This window comes from Cherax quadricarinatus, chromosome 10, assembly GCF_038502225.1.
Source record: "Cherax quadricarinatus isolate ZL_2023a chromosome 10, ASM3850222v1, whole genome shotgun sequence".
In the NCBI taxonomy this organism is placed as follows: domain Eukaryota; kingdom Metazoa; phylum Arthropoda; class Malacostraca; order Decapoda; family Parastacidae; genus Cherax; species Cherax quadricarinatus.
The window spans coordinates 31222091-31244516 of NC_091301.1; the positions used below are offsets into that span (position 1 = coordinate 31222091).

The 22426-nt window shown below is 45.1% G+C and overlaps 1 protein-coding gene across 2 annotated transcripts in view; it reads right to left on the reverse strand.

Moving 5' to 3' along the window:
* LOC128687875 (uncharacterized) overlaps positions 1 to 22426 on the reverse strand; it is a 125401-nt gene that overhangs the window by 4746 nt on the left and 98229 nt on the right. Inside the window, exons 3-4 of one of the 2 annotated variants that reach the window (XM_070083753.1) lie at positions 21321 to 21470; positions 4223 to 4285 (exon numbers count right to left, since the gene is read on the reverse strand). In XM_070083753.1, the coding sequence (XP_069939854.1) occupies positions 4223 to 4285; positions 21321 to 21470 (213 nt within the window). Of the gene's footprint in view, positions 1 to 2571; positions 4286 to 21320; positions 21471 to 22426 lie in introns of those variants that run through there. The other variant, XM_070083752.1, reaches the window with a different exon arrangement.

Genomic DNA, 22426 nt, shown 5'->3' on the forward strand with positions numbered 1-22426 from the left:
TTCAACCAGCTCTCGCATGGAAATGACAAGGGTGAAAACGTGAGTGGTTTCCACGTCAGGTAGCCGTGGTAGGTGGTGACACGTAGGTGGCCAGATCCACAATATGATTGACTGAACCTAGATACTGATCTGAAGATGGGGTCTCGTTAGATCGTTAGATCCTTAGTATCTGGTTCGCTGGTTGGGGAGGCAGCCTATGTGAGTGTGTTAACATGCTCCAAATAAAGATTACACTCTTTGCGTGCAATATCGTGACACGTGGGTGGAAGGTTGTCTGCTGTTCGTCTTGTCTCCTCCCTGTCTCCTTCCCTGTTTTTTACCCAAGGGGAGAGGCCATAAAGAAAACTGAATCTGTGAACACTGGTCGGTAGTGACAGAATGTCAGTAATTTGGAGTCATCACAGCTCACCCAGGGAAGTGTGTCATTGCTACCTAGCAACTAGATTACTGACTGGCCAGTTAAGATTCTATTTGTTAGGTAGGCAATAGGGTGTCTCACCTGTGACATAGATGGTATTAACATCAAAATTTCTCTTTTTAATACTTACATGATATTTTGTCACCATATACAGGTAAAAAGTTAATTAGGAAATTCTTACCTTGTCTGTGTATTAGTGTTACCATTGATCCTTACTGGAGATCGGTTCTTTTGAATTTTTTACAGTCCACATAATTTTAATTTACCAGAGTAACTTTTTTGTGTTAATGTTAATTATTAATTTAATATTAGGTCTAGCTTTTTGTGAGAGTGGTGAAGGAATGGGCATCGAGGGAGTGACAGTTCTGTGACCTACTGTGACCAAGTCCAAATTACCTCACCCAAATTACTTACATGTAATAAATTATTTGTAATAATTCAGGTAATACCTTGTAAATCTCATGCAGGTAATTTCTCACAATTTATATTGTAAAAGAAAAGCCATTTATTGCTTACATTTCGAAGCCATTGTTTTGTGTTCATTGTGAGAGCTAGAATAATGAAGGTACGTAAATATAATAGAGAAAGATTCGATATTTACTTACTGATAAGATATTAAATACATTATTTTAGTATGTTATACCGTGGGTAGGTGGTGACACCGAGGGTAGGTGGTGACACCGTGGGTAGGTGGCAACACCTTGGGTAGGGGGTGACACTGTGGGTAGGTGGTGACACCGTGGGTAGGTGGTGACACCGTGGGTAGGTGGCAACACCTTGGGTAGGGGGTGACACTGTGGGTAGGTGGTGACACCGTGGGTAGGTGGTGACACCTGGGTAGGTGGCAACACCTTGGGTAGGTGGTGACACTGTGGGTAGGTGGTGACACCGTGGGTAGGTGGTGACACCGAGGGTAGGTGGTGACACCGTGGGTAGGTGGTGAAACCGTGGATAGGCAGTGACACCTTGGGTGGGTGACACCGTGGGTAGGTGGTGAAATCGTGGATAGGCAGTGACACCTTGGGTGGGGGGTGACACCGTGGGTAGGTGGTGAAATCGTGGATAGGCAGTGACACCTTGGGTGGGGGTGACACCGTGGGTAGGTGGTGACACTTTGTGTAGGGGGGTGACACCATGGGCAGGTGGTGATATGGGCTGATCAAGAACTGACTTTAGGAACCTATCCGGTTCTCTTTTGAAAACACCCAGGGGTCTTGAAAACACCCAGGGGTCTTGAAAACACCCAGGGGTCTTGAAAACACCCAGGGGTCTTGGAAGCACCCAGGGGTCTTGAAAGCACCCAGGGGTCTTGAAAGCACCCAGGGGTCTTGAAAACACCCAGGGGTTTTGAAAACACCCATGGGTCTTGAAAACACCCAGGGGTCTTGAAAACACCCAGGGGTCTTGAAGACACCCAGGGGTCTTGAAGACACCCAGGGGTCTTGAAAACACCCAGGGGTCTTGAAGACACCCAGGGGTCTTGACCGCACCTAAGGATCTTTTGGTAATCCTGTTATGTATGAGAGTTATGTATGGGAGTTATGTATGGGAGTTATGTATTGGAGTTATGTATGGGAGTTATGTATAAGTTATGTATTGGAGTTATGTATGGGAGTTATGTATGAGAGTTATGTACGGGAGTTATGTATGGGACTTAACACTTATTTCGTAAAGGGGTATTTTGCACCATGTGTCGAACCTCTTGATACCGTAGGAAGTGATTTTTGTGCTCAGATTTGGTGCCAATCTCTCTAGTATTTTCCAGTTATAGATTATGATGTATCTTTCTCGCCTCTGTGCCAAGGAGTACAAGTCAAGGGACTTCAAATATTTCAATTATTTTCAGTGCTTAATTAGACTTACACGAGCAGTGAAGTTTCTCTATACATTCTCCAGCTCTGCAACTTTGTACTCTTTCAGAGGAACTCTTGTGTAGAGCAATATGCCAGCCTACAGACAGCAAGTAACTGGAAGAGGATCATCACTGACTTGACATCTATTTTAAAGGCTCTTGGTATCCATCCTCTCGTTTTCCTCGCGGTTGTGATAATGACACTGTTGTGATCCTTGAAAGTGAGATTCCCTGACATTATCACTCCAGAACCCTGCACTAAGTTTTTTGTTTTAATGAGTGGTTAGAATTAGTTTCATACTCTGTTCAAGTTTTTATTTCTTCCATTTTTGCATAAAGAATTATCTGAAATTTATCCTCATTAAACATCATATTGATTCCTGGCGGCTCACTGAGAGACTTACTTATATCCGCCTCACAGTGTGCTCAACTGATATCACGCTCTTCCAAAGTCTAGTACCATCAGCCACGGAGGATGCGGTGCTATAGATCATGTCCCACTCTATGTCAGACACAGTGCAGTCCGAGGCTGCACTGTGGCAGCCTCGGACTTAACTCTGTTGAGTATATTACTCTTTTCGTTCTGTTTGTTGGAAGGCCGAAATTCCAATTGCAGACCTTCTTCCCTCATCCTTTTGCCACGCATATTATGCAACATGACACTATGATCACACTTCTCAAGGTCGGCTCCTGCAAAGTGTGCTCACTGCCTCAGCATGTGGTTGGTCTGTCACTGCATCCACTACCAAGTCAGTATTGAGAATCATTAACAGTATCAAAAAAAAAAATTGTCACTGCTTTCAGATAAACACTAACGTGTTACAGTAGACGCTGTAACATGTAGCAGTGGATACTGTAAAACGTAATGCTGGACACTGTAGCAAATAATGATAGACACTGTAACAAGAAATAATAGACACATTAACAAGCAGTGATAGACACAGTAACAACAATAGACATAGCAAAATGTAACAGTATACACTGCAACATGTAATAAAGTTACCATAACTATTTTCCTAGCTTCCATTACAGCAAGTTAGGTTTAAAGTTGACACAATTTTAAGTCCTGCCTACCGAACGTGCGTCTTATATGATCCAACTGTCTATGTGTTGCTAAGTACACTTTATTACATACACTGAGATAATATCAGTGTACATACACTGAGATAATATCAGTGTACATACACTCTGATAATATCAGTATGCATACACTGAGATAACTAACTCTCTGTTATGACAGAAAGTATATTTAAACAAATTATTATCACAATATACTGTTCTTAAGTTTCATGTAAGCGTCCGTAAATAAAATTTGATGCATCCGCAGTGTGCTGCTATCTTACTCTGCTGTACATGATAGCTACGTAATGGGAACACCTGCACAGTAAGTTGCTACCCAGCAGGCAGTACAACAGCTAGTTGGTTGTGTTTCCCTGGCATGATCTATCACACAGGTTGGGTTTCGTACACCTAGGTGATGACATCTGTCGATCTGGGCTGGAAGACTTGAGCAGGTCAATGAGGATGTCGTCAATGATTCCACTGTGGTTTTAGTAGCTACTGCCTCTCCAGTACACAGAAGAGGTGATGATATCTTCATCACAAAACCATACAGTTATAAACCATGAAACTAAATTGTTAAACTTAATTTACACGCACGGAACGTGGATAGGGGCGAGGTCTTGGATGGGGCCGGGTTTATGACTGGTAGAGGTGTGACTAGTGCAAGTAGCAGTGAAGAATTCGTTCGTGTATTCAGATTTGTGGCTTGTTAGGGTAGTGTTGTCTGTATGGTCGGGCTGGTGAGGAGCGAATGTGTCGGGTGTGTAGTGTAGCTGATAAGAGGGAGTGCTTGTTGTGACTGGCGTGGTGGTGTTGGGGATTGTGTTAGTGGTGGTGGTGGGAATGGTGGTAGTGGTTGAGGTATTGGTGTAGTGTTCGTAGAAATGCACCTCGTCGAAGGATGGTGGCGGTGTCTCAGCTTTAATAAGAGACTCGTAGTCTGGCGGATTGTCCTGTTGGTAGTAAAAATGGATCAATCACACTAACAAAATACTTAATATTTGATAATGAATTCACACTTTCCACAGTGTTTTCCAAGCACATGTTTATATGGTTCATGACTCATAAACAACATAAAGAGGCACAATACCGTGACTGGAACAATACACAAATAACCCGCACATAGAAGAGAGGAGCTTAGGACGACGTTTCGGTCCGACTTGGACCATTTACAAAGTCACACTAACGAAAAGGAAGCAAAGCAAAGCAAACAAGTTCAGGTAAGATCCCAATGGGATGAGCGGGGAAGACGGGACAGACGAAGAATAGCTCTGGAGAGGAGTGTCCTTAGTCGTAGAAATAGAGCCAGGGCTTAACCCAGCAACTAAGGCGATCGTGGGGCAGACTTGAGAACAGGAATAGCAGGGACTGTTGCATCGAACTTGTGGTCGTTGAAGTCTTGAATCTTGAGTAGCTGGCAGCAGGCTAGGTCACATCAGAGAGTAGAACACATATGGGAGTTATAGGAGTAACTGAGGAGGCAGGTTAGCAATGGAGCCATTTTCGAACTTTTTGAAGCTGCTCCTAGATAGGTGGTATAATTTAGCCTTGTTACTGAAGGTGAAACGTAGAGGCTTGATGAACTCAAGAACTTGGGTGAGTGTGAAGTGAAGCGGTGATTCACAGGCATACTTGACTGTTCCAGCACCGAGGCTTTTGTAGAGTTCAGTACAGGTCATGGTGTCAGTATTTGAAGGAGAAGTGTAGAAGGTAAGGTTTTCCCATGAGGGTTTACTGGAGTCGTCGGTGTCTTCCTCTTCTGGAGTGGATTCATTGTCGACCCTCAGGTGACTGAGGGTCGACAGGAGCAGTGGAGAAGTGTAATGGTTGTGTAACAGCAGGCTGGGAGAGGTGGGAGACGGTGGTTGAGGCAGCATGATCATCGTGACTTAAGAAATCGTAATGACACGATTGCAAATAAACCATACACCCGGCCGGGATTGAACCCGCGGTCATAGAGTCTCAAAACTCCAGCCCGTCGCGTTAGCCACTAGACCAGCTAGCCACAATAAGATTCATCCAACTAGGTATATTTCTACACCATAGGAAAGTTAGCACAGGCACCTCTGTGACCACAAATGCAAGTTTTTACAGACGAATCTCCAGCTAGCGTGGCCGTGACGAACTCTAGCTCAAGTCCCTTCACTGCCGTCAACATGACTTAAGAAATCGTAATGACACGACGGGCTGGAGTTTTGAGACTCTATGACCGCGGGTTCAATCCCAGCCCGGGGTATGGTTTATTTGCAATGGTGTCATTACGATTTCTTAAGTCATGTTGACGGCAGTGAAGGGACTTGAGCTAGAGTTCGTCACGGCCACGCTAGCTGGAGATTCGTCTGTAAAAACTTGCATTTGTGGTCACAGAGGTGCCTGTGCTAACTTTCCTATGGTGTAGAAATATACCTAGTTGGATGAATCTTATTGTGGCTAGCTGGTCTAGTGGCTAACGCGACGGGCTGGAGTTTTGAGACTCTATGACCGCGGGTTCAATCCCGGCCGGGGGTATGGTTTGGGATGATCATCGTTGTCGGCGGTGGAAGTGGTTATAGAAGTTACAGTAGCAAATGGGCAGGAGACAGGTCTGCAGGTGCAGTAGAGTTCAGGGCGTTGGGAAGGATCTTGAGGATGTCGGCTGAAGGTGTGGCGTCGGGAAAATTGAAGGCAGGCATGTTGTTCAGACGGAATAGTTCGTTAATAGTGGTGTTGAAAGTGCCGGGGTTTGCTGCGTTTGCAAGGTGTGCATGCACCATGCAGTACAGCACCTTGGAGGAAGCACCGTCGGGAAGTGGAGAGAGGGAGTTGCTGGGCGATGGTGCCTGTAGATTGGCGTGTAGAGTCTTGGTGGTGTCGGTTTGTGGTTTAGTTATTGCAGCGTATGTCGGTGAGTGTGTCCTGAGTGGGCACTTAGCTGTAAGGGTATGATGATTACCCTTGCAGTTAAGACATGTTGGTGCTGTAGTAATGTTGCAGGATCTGAAATCGTGTCCATCATTCCCACATTTTGAACAAAACTTATCCTTGATGGGGCAGTCCTTGGTGGTGTGATTATAGGAGTAGCAGGTCCAGCAGTGGGAGATGTATGTGAAACGTTCTTGTTCTATATGACTTGGGTGAATGTGGTAATATGAGATGGCCAGACCATCAGAGAGAGCTTGGGCAGCCATGGAGACGTCTGAGAATGTAATCTTTAGCATAGAAGAGGCGTTGGGGATCTTGGAGATGCTGACTACCGAGGCCCAGGTGTTTTGTTCCTCAATAGATGTCTTCAGTGCTTCAGTAGAGAGAGAGGTGACGATATTGTCCAGTCTTTTAACAAAGACCGAACGTTTCAACTTCAAGAATGGAGACGGGGATATAGTGAATTGTTGTGTTTGTAGGGTCCTGATTGAAGAGTCGTCCATTAGTTTTGATGCTTCCGTGTCGTCTGTGCAGACGACAATGAAGGAGTCCTTCAGAGAGTGGATTGCCGTAAATTTGACCTGCAGGCGGGTCTTAACGACGGTAGCTAAAGCTAACTTCGAGGAGTCATTTATTGCACCATTCACCGGCTTGATTTTCACACCATGCGACAGCATTGTGAAAAGGATGTGACGTTTGTAGAATATAAATTCCCCACCCCGGCGGGGTAGAAGAGAGGCTTCTTGAGTGTAGAGCAACTGTGTGATCGGACAGAGCACGACAGACCAGGACGAAAAGGAGAGGAGGGAGTATATATAGGCCAGGAGGTGGTAGTAGTAGTAGTAGTAGTAGTAGTGGAGGTACAAGGTAGTAGTGGTGGAGGTAGTAATGGTAGTGGTGGAGTTAGTCAAATACTAAGAAAGAGGAGCACTACAAGTGAGCTAGGGGCCCACAAGGGAGCTAGAGGCCCACAAGGGAACTAGGTGCCCACAGAGGGTAAGAACAAGAACACAGAGGGGGGAAAATAATGAAGGAACAAATACCTAAGCAGAAGAAAGAAAACCCAAAGGAGAAAGAGGAAAGGGGAAGATGCCTTCTTTACTCTCCGTCAACGTCAACGTGATCTGTTTGCTGCTCTACCTCAAGATTTCTGTAACCTTCTCTCTACCATTGCTTTTGACATTGCTCACCTAAATTCACAAATTCATTCTTCTAAACTACAGAATAAACTTCGACGTCTCATCTCAGCTAGCCCTTGGTCTAAATTCTCCCTTACCGACTGTGTTACTAACCTGTTTTCTGTCTCACTCTCTCAACACGAGCTAGAACTTCTTGGTTTTGGTCTTTGCCTCTTCACCTGCCCCTCGCACTGGTATTGACCTGATTGGCTCTTTTGATTCTTTTCGTCAGTGTCTCTCTCGTAATCTTCCTGACTTGTCCACTTTTCATGGCGCTCTCCTTCCTGCTCTTGTTAGTCTGTTTTCTAAGAATCACCACCTTCCTCGCCGCTATCAACTTGCTCTTTCTTCTCTTAAATCTAACACTAACACTGCCATCCTCTCTTCTGACAAAGGTAATTCGGTAGTTATCCTTGATCGCGAGGATTACCTCCGTAAAGCTGACTCACGTACCTACACTCCTCTCGTTTCCAACCCTCTCGATAGCATCAAGAGAACTTTCAACAAGAAACTAAGAACTCTCTCCGACCTCTGTCCTCCTGACTTTGACCTTGTTCTATGTTTTCGTGTCATCTGTTCCTCTCTTCCTTATTTCTATGGCCTTCCCAAAACTCATAAACCTGATATTCCTCCGCGTCCTATCATATCCTTTAGAGGTTCTGTCTCTTATTCTCTTGCATCTTGGCTGACCAAAACCCTCACTCCCTTGGTACTTTTTCTCCTGCCCACCCTCGTAACTCTCAAGACTTCATCGAACGGGTTCGCTCTCTCCCGACCAATGTCCCTCCTTGATTTTCTTAGAGAGAAGGCCAATGAAGGGTTTCTTCATCTCCCTATACCTACTGATGTCTTTCTTGATCTTATCTTATCCTTCGGTGTCGATATGGATCCTCCTTTTTCTCCTGTTCTCGCTAATCTTTACATGGAATTCTTCGAGACTGTTCTTCTTACTACTGATGTGCGCCTTTCACTCTGGCTCCGCTATGTAGATGACATCTTTGCTCTGTGGCCTCATGACTCGAGTCTCTTCCAACCATTTCTTGATGCTCTTAATAACTTTGCCCCTTCCATTAAGTTTAAAGCTGAATGGGAATCTAATTCTTTGCTTCCCTTCCTTGATGTTCATGTTCACCGCTCAGATACAGGTTTTGCCTTTTCTGTGTACCGCAAACCTATACACAGTGGCATGTACATTCACTACATTTCTGATCATGCTTCCTCTGTCAAGACAAGTGTTCTTATCTCCCTCTTTCTCCGTGCTCTCCGCATTTGTGATCCTCAGTTCCTTGAATCAGAATTTTTCACTCTTCATAATTCCTTTTCCCGTCTTGGCTACCCTTCCCATTTCATAGACTCTGCCTTCTCACGTGCTAAACGGACTTTCTCCTCTCCCAAACTCTCTACTCCTGGTAACTCTCCTGTCCTCTGCCTTCCCTACATTTCCGGTCTTTCTAATCCCAACAATTCTCTCAGTTCCTTAGATATCAAACTTACTTTCCGCCAGACTAACACTCTTCGCACTAATCTAGTTCATGTTTCTCCTCCCTCTATAGATGCTCCAGGCATCTACTCTATTTCTTGTTCCTCCTGTCCTCTTCAATACTTTGGAGAAACTGGCCAATCTCTTTCTGGCAGACTTAGGGAGGACAAAAGTAGTGTTTGGATTGCCGACACTAACAATGCTTTTTTTCTGTCACGTCAGAGATCACAGTCATCCTACTGACTGGTCTTCTGCTAAAACTGTCTTCCCTACTTCCAACTTTTACAGTCGCCTTCTGATTGAATCGTCCCTAATACACAACTTTCCTTGTATGAATCTTAGCCCTGGCTTCGTCTCTGTAGATGCCTTCCTCTCCCACTACATTATAAAATGCTCCAAACTTCAGAACACCCGTGACTTTAACCTGATTCTTTTTCTTCTTCTCCCTCTTCCCCTTTCCTCTTTCCTCTTTCTCCTTTGGGTTGTCCTTCTTCTACCTTGGGTATTTCTTCCTTCATTATTTTCCCACCTCTGTGTTCTTGTCCCTACCCTCTGTGGGCCCCTAACTCCCTTGTGGGCACCTAGCTCCCTTGTGGGCACCTAGCTCCCTTGTGGGCTCCTAGCTCCCTTGTGGGCCCCTAGCTCCCTTGTGGGCCCCTAGCTCCCTTGTGGGCCCCTAGCTCCCTTGTGGGCCCCTAGCTCCCTTGCAGTGCTCCTCTTTCTTAGTATTTGACAGACTCCACCACTACTACGTACCACCTCCACCACTACTACCTACCACCTCCACCACTACTACCTACTACCTCCACCACTACTACCTACTACCTCCACCACTACTACCTACTACCTCCACCACTACTACCTACTACCTCCACCACTACTACCTACTACCTCCACCACTACTACCTACTACCTCCACCACTACTACCTACTACCTCCATCACTACTACCTACTGCCTCCACCACTACTACCTACTACCTCCACCACTACTACCTACTACCTCCACCACTACTACCTACTGCCTCCACCACTACTACCTACTACCTCCACTGCTACTACCTACCACCTCCACTACTACCTCTTTTGTCCCATCCCTGTCTCCTGGCCTATATATACTCCCTCCTTCTCTCCTTTTCGTTTGTGTGACTTTGTAAATGGTCGAAATCAGACCGAAACGTCGTCGTAAGCTCCTCTCTTCTGTGTGCGGGTTATTTGCGTACTCATGATTCAGTTGTTGATGTCATTACCAACACATGTTAACATGGTTCATGACTCAGTTGTCATTACCAACACATGTTAACATGGTTCATGACTCAGTTGTCATTACCAACACATGTTAACATGGTTCGTGACTCAGTTGTCATTACCAACACATGTTAACATGGTTCATGACTCAGTTGTCATTACCAACACATGTTAACATGGTTCGTGACTCAGTTGTCATTACCAACACATGTTAACATGGTTCATGACTCAGTTGTCATTACCAACACATGTTAACATGGTTCGTGACTCAGTTGTCATTACCAACACATGTTAACATGGTTCATGACTCAGTTGTCATTACCAACACATGTTAACATGGTTCATGACTCAGTTGTCATTACCAACACATGTTAACATGGTTCATGACTCAGTTGTCATTACCAACACATGTTAACATGGTTCATGACTCAGTTGTCATTACCAACACATGTTAACATGGTTCATGACTCAGTTGTCATTACCAACACATGTTAACATGGTTCATGACTCAGTTGTCATTACCAACACATGTTAACATGGTTCATGACTCAGTTGTCATTACCAACACATGTTAACATGGTTCATGACTCAGTTGTGACTCAGTTGTCATTACCAACACATGTTAACATGGTTCATGACTCAGTTGTCATTACCAACACATGTTAACATGGTTCATGACTCAGTTGTCATTACCAACACATGTTAACATGGTTCATGACTCAGTTGTCATTACCAACACATGTTAACATGGTTCATGACTCAGTTGTCATTACCAACACATGTTAACATGGTTCATGACTCAGTTGTCATTACCAACACATGTTAACATGGTTCATGACTCAGTTGTCATTACCAACACATGTTAACATGGTTCATGACTCAGTTGTCATTACCAACACATGTTAACATGGTTCATGACTCAGTTGTCATTACCAACACATGTTAACATGGTTCATGACTCAGTTGTCATTACCAACACATGTTAACATGGTTCATGACTCAGTTGTCATTACCAACACATGTTAACATGGTTCATGACTCAGTTGTCATTACCAACACATGTTAACATGGTTCATGACTCAGTTGTCATTACCAACACATGTTAACATGGTTCATGACTCAGTTGTCATTACCAACACATGTTAACATGGTTCATGACTCAGTTGTCATTACCAACACATGTTAACATGGTTCATGACTCAGTTGTCATTACCAACACATGTTAACATGGTTCATGACTCAGTTGTCATTACCAACACATGTTAACATGGTTCAAGACTCAGTTGTCATTACCAACACATGTTAACATGGTTCATGACTCAGTTGTCATTACCAACACATGTTAACATGGTTCATGACTCAGTTGTCATTACCAACACATGTTAACATGGTTCATGACTCAGTTGTCATTACCAACACATGTTAACATGGTTCATGACTCAGTTGTCATTACCAACACATGTTAACATGGTTCATGACTCAGTTGTCATTACCAACACATGTTAACATGGTTCATGACTCAGTTGTCATTACCAACACATGTTAACATGGTTCATGACTCAGTTGTCATTACCAACACATGTTAACATGGTTCATGACTCAGTTGTCATTACCAACACATGTTAACATGGTTCATGACTCAGTTGTCATTACCAACACATGTTAACATGGTTCATGACTCAGTTGTCATTACCAACACATGTTAACATGGTTCATGACTCAGTTGTCATTACCAACACATGTTAACATGGTTCATGACTCAGTTGTCATTACCAACACATGTTAACATGGTTCATGACTCAGCTGTCATTACCAACACATGTTAACATGGTTCATGACTCAGTTGTCATTACCAACACATGTTAACATGGTTCATGACTCAGTTGTCATTACCAACACATGTTAACATGGTTCATGACTCAGCTGTCATTACCAACACATGTTAACATGGTTCATGACTCAGCTGTCATTACCAACACATGTTAACATGGTTCATGACTCAGCTGTCATTACCAACACATGTTAACATGGTTCATGACTCAGTTGTCATTACCAACACATGTTAACATGGTTCATGACTCAGTTGTCATTACCAACACATGTTAACATGGTTCATGACTCAGTTGTCATTACCAACACATGTTAACATGGTTCATGACCCAGTTGTCATTACCAACACATGTTAACATGGTTCATGACTCAGTTGTCATTACCAACACATGTTAACATGGTTCATGACTCAGTTGTCATTACCAACACATGTTAACATGGTTCATGACTCAGTTGATATCATTACCTAAATAATACTGAGGTAGGTGTGACTGAGACACAGCTGAGGTAGGTGTGACTGAGACACAACTGAGGTAGGTGTGACTGAGACACAACTGAGGTAGGTGTGACTGAGACACAACTGAGGTAGGTGTGACTGAGACACAGCTGAGGTAGGTGTGACTGAGACACAACTGAGGTAGGTGTGACTGAGACACAACTGAGGTAGGTGTGACTGAGACACAACTGAGGTAGGTGTGACTGAGACACAGCTGAGGTAGGTGTGACTGAGACACAACTGAGGTAGGTGTGACTGAGACACAACTGAGGTAGGTGTGACTGAGACACAGCTGAGGTAGGTGTGACTGAGACACAACTGAGGTAGGTGTGACTGAGACACAGCTGAGGTAGGTGTGACTGAGACACAACTGAGGTAGGTGTGACTGAGACACAGCTGAGGTAGGTGTGACTGAGACACAGCTGAGGTAGGTGTGACTGAGACACAACTGAGGTAGGTGTGACTGAGACACAGCTGAGGTAGGTGTGACTGAGACACAACTGAGGTAGGTGTGACTGAGACACAGCTGAGGTAGATGTGACTGAGACACAGCTGAGGTAGGTGTGACTGAGACACAACTGAGGTAGGTGTGACTGAGACACAGCTGAGGTAGGTGTGACTGAGACACAGCTGAGGTAGGTGTGACTGAGACACAACTGAGGTAGGTGTGACTGAGACACAACTGAGGTAGGTGTGACTGAGACACAGCTGAGGTAGGTGTGACTGAGACACAGCTGAGGTAGGTGTGACTGAGACACAACTGAGGTAGGTGTGACTGAGACACAACTGAGGTAAGTGTGACTGAGACACAGCTGAGGTAGGTGTGACTGAGACACAGCTGAGGTAGGTGTGACTGAGACACAGCTGAGGTAGGTGTGACTGAGACACAGCTGAGGTAGGTGTGACTGAGACACAGCTGAGGTAGGTGTGACTGAGACACAGCTGAGGTAGGTGTGACTGAGACACAGCTGAGGTAGGTGTGACTGAGACACAGCTGAGGTAGGTGTGACTGAGACACAGCTGAGGTAGGTGTGACTGAGACACAGCTGAGGTAGGTGTGACTGAGACACAGCTGAGGTAGGTGTGACTGAGACACAGCTGAGGTAGGTGTGACTGAGACACAGCTGAGGTAGGTGTGACTGAGACACAGCTGAGGTAGGTGTGACTGAGACACAGCTGAGGTAGGTGTGACTGAGACACAACTGAGGTAGGTGTGACTGAGACACAGCTGAGGTAGGTGTGACTGAGACACAACTGAGGTAGGTGTGACTGAGACACAGCTGAGGTAGGTGTGACTGAGACACAACTGAGGTAGGTGTGACTGAGACACAGCTGAGGTAGGTGTGACTGAGACACAGCTGAGGTAGGTGTGACTGAGACACAGCTGAGGTAGGTGTGACTGAGACACAGCTGAGGTAGGTGTGACTGAGACACAGCTGAGGTAGGTGTGACTGAGACACAGCTGAGGTAGGTGTGACTGAGACACAACTGAGGTAGGTGTGACTGAGACACAACTGAGGTAGGTGTGACTGAGACACAGCTGAGGTAGGTGTGACTGAGACACAACTGAGGTAGGTGTGACTGAGACACAGCTGAGGTAGGTGTGACTGAGACACAACTGAGGTAGGTGTGACTGAGACACAGCTGAGGTAGGTGTGACTGAGACACAACTGAGGTAGGTGTGACTGAGACACAACTGAGGTAGGTGTGACTGAGACACAACTGAGGTAGGTGTGACTGAGACACAACTGAGGTAGGTGTGACTGAGACACAACTGAGGTAGGTGTGACTGAGACACAACTGAGGTAGGTGTGACTGAGACACAACTGAGGTAGGTGTGACTGAGACACAACTGAGGTAGGTGTGACTGAGACACAACTGAGGTAGGTGTGACTGAGACACAACTGAGGCAGGTGTGACTGAGACACAACTGAGGTAGGTGTGACTGAGACACAACTGAGGTAGGTGTGACTGAGACACAACTGAGGTAGGTGTGACTGAGACACAACTGAGGTAGGTGTGACTGAGACACAACTGAGGTAGGTGTGACTGAGACACAACTGAGGTAGGTGTGACTGAGACACAGCTGAGGTAGGTGTGACTGAGACACAACTGAGGTAGGTGTGACTGAGACACAACTGAGGTAGGTGTGACTGAGACACAACTGAGGTAGGTGTGACTGAGACACAACTGAGGTAGGTGTGACTGAGACACAACTGAGGTAGGTGTGACTGAGACACAACTGAGGTAGGTGTGACTGAGACACAACTGAGGTAGGTGTGACTGAGACACAGCTGAGGTAGGTGTGACTGAGACACAACTGAGGTAGGTGTGACTGAGACACAGCTGAGGTAGGTGTGACTGAGACACAACTGAGGTAGGTGTGACTGAGACACAACTGAGGTAGGTGTGACTGAGACACAGCTGAGGTAGGTGTGACTGAGACACAACTGAGGTAGGTGTGACTGAGACACAGCTGAGGTAGGTGTGACTGAGACACAGCTGAGGTAGGTGTGACTGAGACACAGCTGAGGTAGGTGTGACTGAGACACAGCTGAGGTAGGTGTGACTGAGACACAACTGAGGTAGGTGTGACTGAGACACAACTGAGGTAGGTGTGACTGAGACACAACTGAGGTAGGTGTGACTGAGACACAGCTGAGGTAGGTGTGACTGAGACACAACTGAGGTAGGTGTGACTGAGACACAACTGAGGTAGGTGTGACTGAGACACAGCTGAGGTAGGTGTGACTGAGACACAACTGAGGTAGGTGTGACTGAGACACAGCTGAGGTAGGTGTGACTGAGACACAACTGAGGTAGGTGTGACTGAGACACAACTGAGGTAGGTGTGACTGAGACACAACTGAGGTAGGTGTGACTGAGACACAACTGAGGTAGGTGTGACTGAGACACAGCTGAGGTAGGTGTGACTGAGACACAACTGAGGTAGGTGTGACTGAGACACAACTGAGGTAGGTGTGACTGAGACACAGCTGAGGTAGGTGTGACTGAGACACAACTGAGGTAGGTGTGACTGAGACACAACTGAGGTGGGTGTGACTGAGACACAACTGAGGTAGGTGTGACTGAGACACAGCTGAGGTATTTGTGACTGAGACACAACTGAGGTAGGTGTGACTGAGACACAACTGAGGTAGGTGTGACTGAGACACAACTGAGGTAGGTGTGACTGAGACACAACTGAGGTAGGTGTGACTGAGACACAGCTGAGGTAGGTGTGACTGAGACACAACTGAGGTAGGCGTGACTGAGACACTTCTAAATCAATGACAAGTTCTCTTCTGATCTACATAAACTATAATAACAAATATCTGATAAATCTTATTCTTTCACACGAATCACAAACATCAGGATAACATTAATGAACTCTCTTCTGTGTGCGGGTTATTTGCGTACTCATGATTCAGTTGTTGATGTCATTACCAACACATGTTAACATGGTTCATGACTCAGTTGTCATTACCAACACATGTTAACATGGTTCATGACTCAGCTGTCATTACCAACACATGTTAACATGGTTCATGACTCAGCTGTCATTACCAACACATGTTAACATGGTTCATGACTCAGTTGTCATTACCAACACATGTTAACATGGTTCATGACTCAGTTGTCATTACCAACACATGTTAACATGGTTCATGACTCAGTTGTCATTACCAACACATGTTAACATGGTTCATGACTCAGTTGTCATTACCAACACATGTTAACATGGTTCATGACTCAGTTGTCATTACCAACACATGTTAACATGGTTCATGACTCAGTTGTCATTACCAACACATGTTAACATGGTTCATGACTCAGTTGTCATTACCAACACATGTTAACATGGTTCATGACTCAGTTGTCATTACCAACACATGTTAACATGGTTCATGACTCAGTTGTCATTACCAACACATGTTAACATGGTTCATGACTCAGTTGTCATTACCAACACATGTTAACATGGTTCATGACTCAGTTGTCATTACCAACACATGTTAACATGGTTCATGACTCAGCTGTCATTACCAACACATGTTAACATGGTTCATGACTCAGCTGTCATTACCAACACATGTTAACATGGTTCATGACTCAGTTGTCATTACCAACACATGTTAACATGGTTCATGACTCAGTTGTCATTACCAACACATGTTAACATGGTTCATGACTCAGTTGTCATTACCAACACATGTTAACATGGTTCATGACTCAGTTGTCATTACCAACACATGTTAACATGGTTCATGACTCAGTTGTCATTACCAACACATGTTAACATGGTTCATGACTCAGTTGTCATTACCAACACATGTTAACATGGTTCATGACTCAGTTGTCATTACCAACACATGTTAACATGGTTCATGACTCAGTTGTCATTACCAACACATGTTAACATGGTTCATGACTCAGTTGTCATTACCAACACATGTTAACATGGTTCATGACCCAGTTGTCATTACCAACACATGTTAACATGGTTCATGACTCAGTTGTCATTACCAACACATGTTAACATGGTTCATGACTCAGTTGTCATTACCAACACATGTTAACATGGTTCATGACTCAGTTGTCATTACCAACACATGTTAACATGGTTCATGACTCAGTTGTCATTACCAACACATGTTAACATGGTTCATGACTCAGTTGTCATTACCAACACATGTTAACATGGTTCATGACTCAGTTGTCATTACCAACACATGTTAACATGGTTCATGACTCAGTTGTCATTACCAACACATGTTAACATGGTTCAAGACTCAGTTGTCATTACCAACACATGTTAACATGGTTCATGACTCAGTTGTCATTACCAACACATGTTAACATGGTTCATGACTCAGTTGTCATTACCAACACATGTTAACATGGTTCATGACTCAGTTGTCATTACCAACACATGTTAACATGGTTCATGACTCAGTTGTCATTACCAACACATGTTAACATGGTTCATGACTCAGTTGTCATTACCAACACATGTTAACATGGTTCATGACTCAGTTGTCATTACCAACACATGTTAACATGGTTCATGACTCAGTTGTCATTACCAACACATGTTAACATGGTTCATGACTCAGTTGTCATTACCAACACATGTTAACATGGTTCATGACTCAGTTGTCATTACCAACACATGTTAACATGGTTCATGACTCAGTTGTCATTACCAACACATGTTAACATGGTTCATGACTCAGTTGTCATTACCAACACATGTTAACATGGTTCATGACTCAGTTGTCATTACCAACACATGTTAACATGGTTCATGACTCAGCTGTCATTACCAACACATGTTAACATGGTTCATGACTCAGTTGTCATTACCAACACATGTTAACATGGTTCATGACTCAGTTGTCATTACCAACACATGTTAACATGGTTCATGACTCAGCTGTCATTACCAACACATGTTAACATGGTTCATGACTCAGCTGTCATTACCAACACATGTTAACATGGTTCATGACTCAGCTGTCATTACCAACACATGTTAACATGGTTCATGACTCAGTTGTCATTACCAACACATGTTAACATGGTTCATGACTCAGTTGTCATTACCAACACATGTTAACATGGTTCATGACTCAGTTGTCATTACCAACACATGTTAACATGGTTCATGACCCAGTTGTCATTACCAACACATGTTAACATGGTTCATGACTCAGTTGTCATTACCAACACATGTTAACATGGTTCATGACTCAGTTGTCATTACCAACACATGTTAACATGGTTCATGACTCAGTTGATATCATTACCTAAATAATACTGAGGTAGGTGTGACTGAGACACAGCTGAGGTAGGTGTGACTGAGACACAACTGAGGTAGGTGTGACTGAGACACAACTGAGGTAGGTGTGACTGAGACACAACTGAGGTAGGTGTGACTGAGACACAGCTGAGGTAGGTGTGACTGAGACACAACTGAGGTAGGTGTGACTGAGACACAACTGAGGTAGGTGTGACTGAGACACAACTGAGGTAGGTGTGACTGAGACACAGCTGAGGTAGGTGTGACTGAGACACAACTGAGGTAGGTGTGACTGAGACACAACTGAGGTAGGTGTGACTGAGACACAGCTGAGGTAGGTGTGACTGAGACACAACTGAGGTAGGTGTGACTGAGACACAGCTGAGGTAGGTGTGACTGAGACACAACTGAGGTAGGTGTGACTGAGACACAGCTGAGGTAGGTGTGACTGAGACACAGCTGAGGTAGGTGTGACTGAGACACAACTGAGGTAGGTGTGACTGAGACACAGCTGAGGTAGGTGTGACTGAGACACAACTGAGGTAGGTGTGACTGAGACACAGCTGAGGTAGATGTGACTGAGACACAGCTGAGGTAGGTGTGACTGAGACACAACTGAGGTAGGTGTGACTGAGACACAGCTGAGGTAGGTGTGACTGAGACACAGCTGAGGTAGGTGTGACTGAGACACAACTGAGGTAGGTGTGACTGAGACACAACTGAGGTAGGTGTGACTGAGACACAGCTGAGGTAGGTGTGACTGAGACACAGCTGAGGTAGGTGTGACTGAGACACAACTGAGGTAGGTGTGACTGAGACACAACTGAGGTAAGTGTGACTGAGACACAGCTGAGGTAGGTGTGACTGAGACACAGCTGAGGTAGGTGTGACTGAGACACAGCTGAGGTAGGTGTGACTGAGACACAGCTGAGGTAGGTGTGACTGAGACACAGCTGAGGTAGGTGTGACTGAGACACAGCTGAGGTAGGTGTGACTGAGACACAGCTGAGGTAGGTGTGACTGAGACACAGCTGAGGTAGGTGTGACTGAGACACAGCTGAGGTAGGTGTGACTGAGACACAGCTGAGGTAGGTGTGACTGAGACACAGCTGAGGTAGGTGTGACTGAGACACAGCTGAGGTAGGTGTGACTGAGACACAGCTGAGGTAGGTGTGACTGAGACACAGCTGAGGTAGGTGTGACTGAGACACAACTGAGGTAGGTGTGACTGAGACACAACTGAGGTAGGTGTGACTGAGATACAGCTGAGGTAGGTGTGACTGAGACACAACTGAGGTAGGTGTGACTGAGACACAGCTGAGGTAGGTGTGACTGAGACACAACTGAGGTAGGTGTGACTGAGACACAGCTGAGGTAGGTGTGACTGAGACACATCTGAGGTAGGTGTGACTGAGACACAGCTGAGGTAGGTGTGACTGAGACACAGCTGAGGTAGGTGTGACTGAGACACAGCTGAGGTAGGTGTGACTGAGACACAGCTGAGGTGGGTGTGACTGAGACACAACTGAGGTAGGTGTGACTGAGACACAACTGAGGCAGGTGTGACTGAGACACAACTGAGGTAGGTGTGACTGAGACACAACTGAGGTAGGTGTGACTGAGACACAACTGAGGTAGGTGTGACTGAGACACAACTGAGGTAGGTGTGACTGAGACACAACTGAGGTAGGTGTGACTGAGACACAACTGAGGTAGGTGTGACTGAGACACAGCTGAGGTAGGTGTGACTGAGACACAACTGAGGTAGGTGTGACTGAGACACAACTGAGGTAGGTGTGACTGAGACACAACTGAGGTAGGTGTGACTGAGACACAACTGAGGTAGGTGTGACTGAGACACAACTGAGGTAGGTGTGACTGAGACACAACTGAGGTAGGTGTGACTGAGACACAACTGAGGTAGGTGTGACTGAGACACAGCTGAGGTAGGTGTGACTGAGACACAACTGAGGTAGGTGTGACTGAGACACAGCTGAGGTAGGTGTGACTGAGACACAACTGAGGTAGGTGTGACTGAGACACAACTGAGGTAGGTGTGACTGAGACACAGCTGAGGTAGGTGTGACTGAGACACAACTGAGGTAGGTGTGACTGAGACACAGCTGAGGTAGGTGTGACTGAGACACAGCTGAGGTAGGTGTGACTGAGACACAGCTGAGGTAGGTGTGACTGAGACACAGCTGAGGTAGGTGTGACTGAGACACAACTGAGGTAGGTGTGACTGAGACACAACTGAGGTAGGTGTGACTGAGACACAACTGAGGTAGGTGTGACTGAGACACAGCTGAGGTAGGTGTGACTGAGACACAACTGAGGTAGGTGTGACTGAGACACAACTGAGGTAGGTGTGACTGAGACACAGCTGAGGTAGGTGTGACTGAGACACAACTGAGGTAGGTGTGACTGAGACACAGCTGAGGTAGGTGTGACTGAGACACAACTGAGGTAGGTGTGACTGAGACACAACTGAGGTAGGTGTGACTGAGACACAACTGAGGTAGGTGTGACTGAGACACAACTGAGGTAGGTGTGACTGAGACACAGCTGAGGTAGGTGTGACTGAGACACAACTGAGGTAGGTGTGACTGAGACACAACTGAGGTAGGTGTGACTGAGACACAGCTGAGGTAGGTGTGACTGAGACACAACTGAGGTAGGTGTGACTGAGACACAACTGAGGTGGGTGTGACTGAGACACAACTGAGGTAGGTGTGACTGAGACACAGCTGAGGTATTTGTGACTGAGACACAACTGAGGTAGGTGTGACTGAGACACAACTGAGGTAGGTGTGACTGAGACACAACTGAGGTAGGTGTGACTGAGACACAACTGAGGTAGGTGTGACTGAGACACAGCTGAGGTAGGTGTGACTGAGACACAACTGAGGTAGGCGTGACTGAGACACTTCTAAATCAATGACAAGTTCTCTTCTGATCTACATAAACTATAATAACAAATATCTGATAAATCTTATTCTTTCACACGAATCACAAACATCAGGATAACATTAATGAACTATTTAATTAATATACCTTTATGATCTTGTGGGCGAGTTTTTCATGCAGCAAGAGACAGATCATTGTGACGAGCAACACCATGTTGAGCAGTGAACCCACAACCAGCACCAAGTGTCCTTGTCCCAGTGTCCACCCTCCAGTGCACCCATTCCAGGAACCACTTCTCTGTCAACACAGTGCCAGTATAATATATATAGGTATATATATATATATATATATATATATATATATATATATATATATATATATATATATATATATATATATATATATATATCCATATATATATATATACATATATATATATATATATATATATATATATATATATATATATATATATATGTATGTATGTATTTATATATATATATATATATATATATATATATATATATATTCTATATATATATATATATATATTCTATATATATATTCTATATATATATATATATATTCTATATATATATTCTATATATATATATATATATATATTCTATATATATAAGTAGTCAACTTTTCTACAGGGGGAGGAACTTCCGGTTTGGGCTTTCCACTGAGCGGTCCCTTCCGGTTTGGGCCTTCTACAGAGCGAGGACTTCCGGTTTAGGCCTTCCACTGAGCGAGGTATCCGGTCTAGGACCAGCAGCTGGAGGGTCACCTTTTCACACCTAGGTGTTACTTCCGGTTTTGACCATGACCTCGCCCTCGAGACTACCTCACCCTTGACCCCCCAACCAATACCCCCGCCCACGACCCCCACCCCCCTTCGCGACCCCGCCGTCGCGCCGCGCGCCCGCGCGCCCGCCCGCGCGCCCGCGCGCCCGCCCGCGCGCCCGCCCGCGCCCTTCGCGACCCCCGCCCGCGCCTTCTGCTGCGCCTTCTGCAGCGTCGTCCGGATCGCCCCCGCGCCTCGAATTTTTTTTTCTTATGATCTCCTTGGATCAAGGTTTTTGGATTCCCCCCTACGGGGTTTCGAATTTTTTTTGAATTTCATTTTCTTGTGCTCTCCATCTCCTCGGATCAAATTTTTGAGGTTCCCCCTCTCACTTTCACCCCCATCCCAAAATTTCTCGATATTACCAAGTTTTTGGATTCCCCCCTATGGGGGTTTCGAAAGTCTC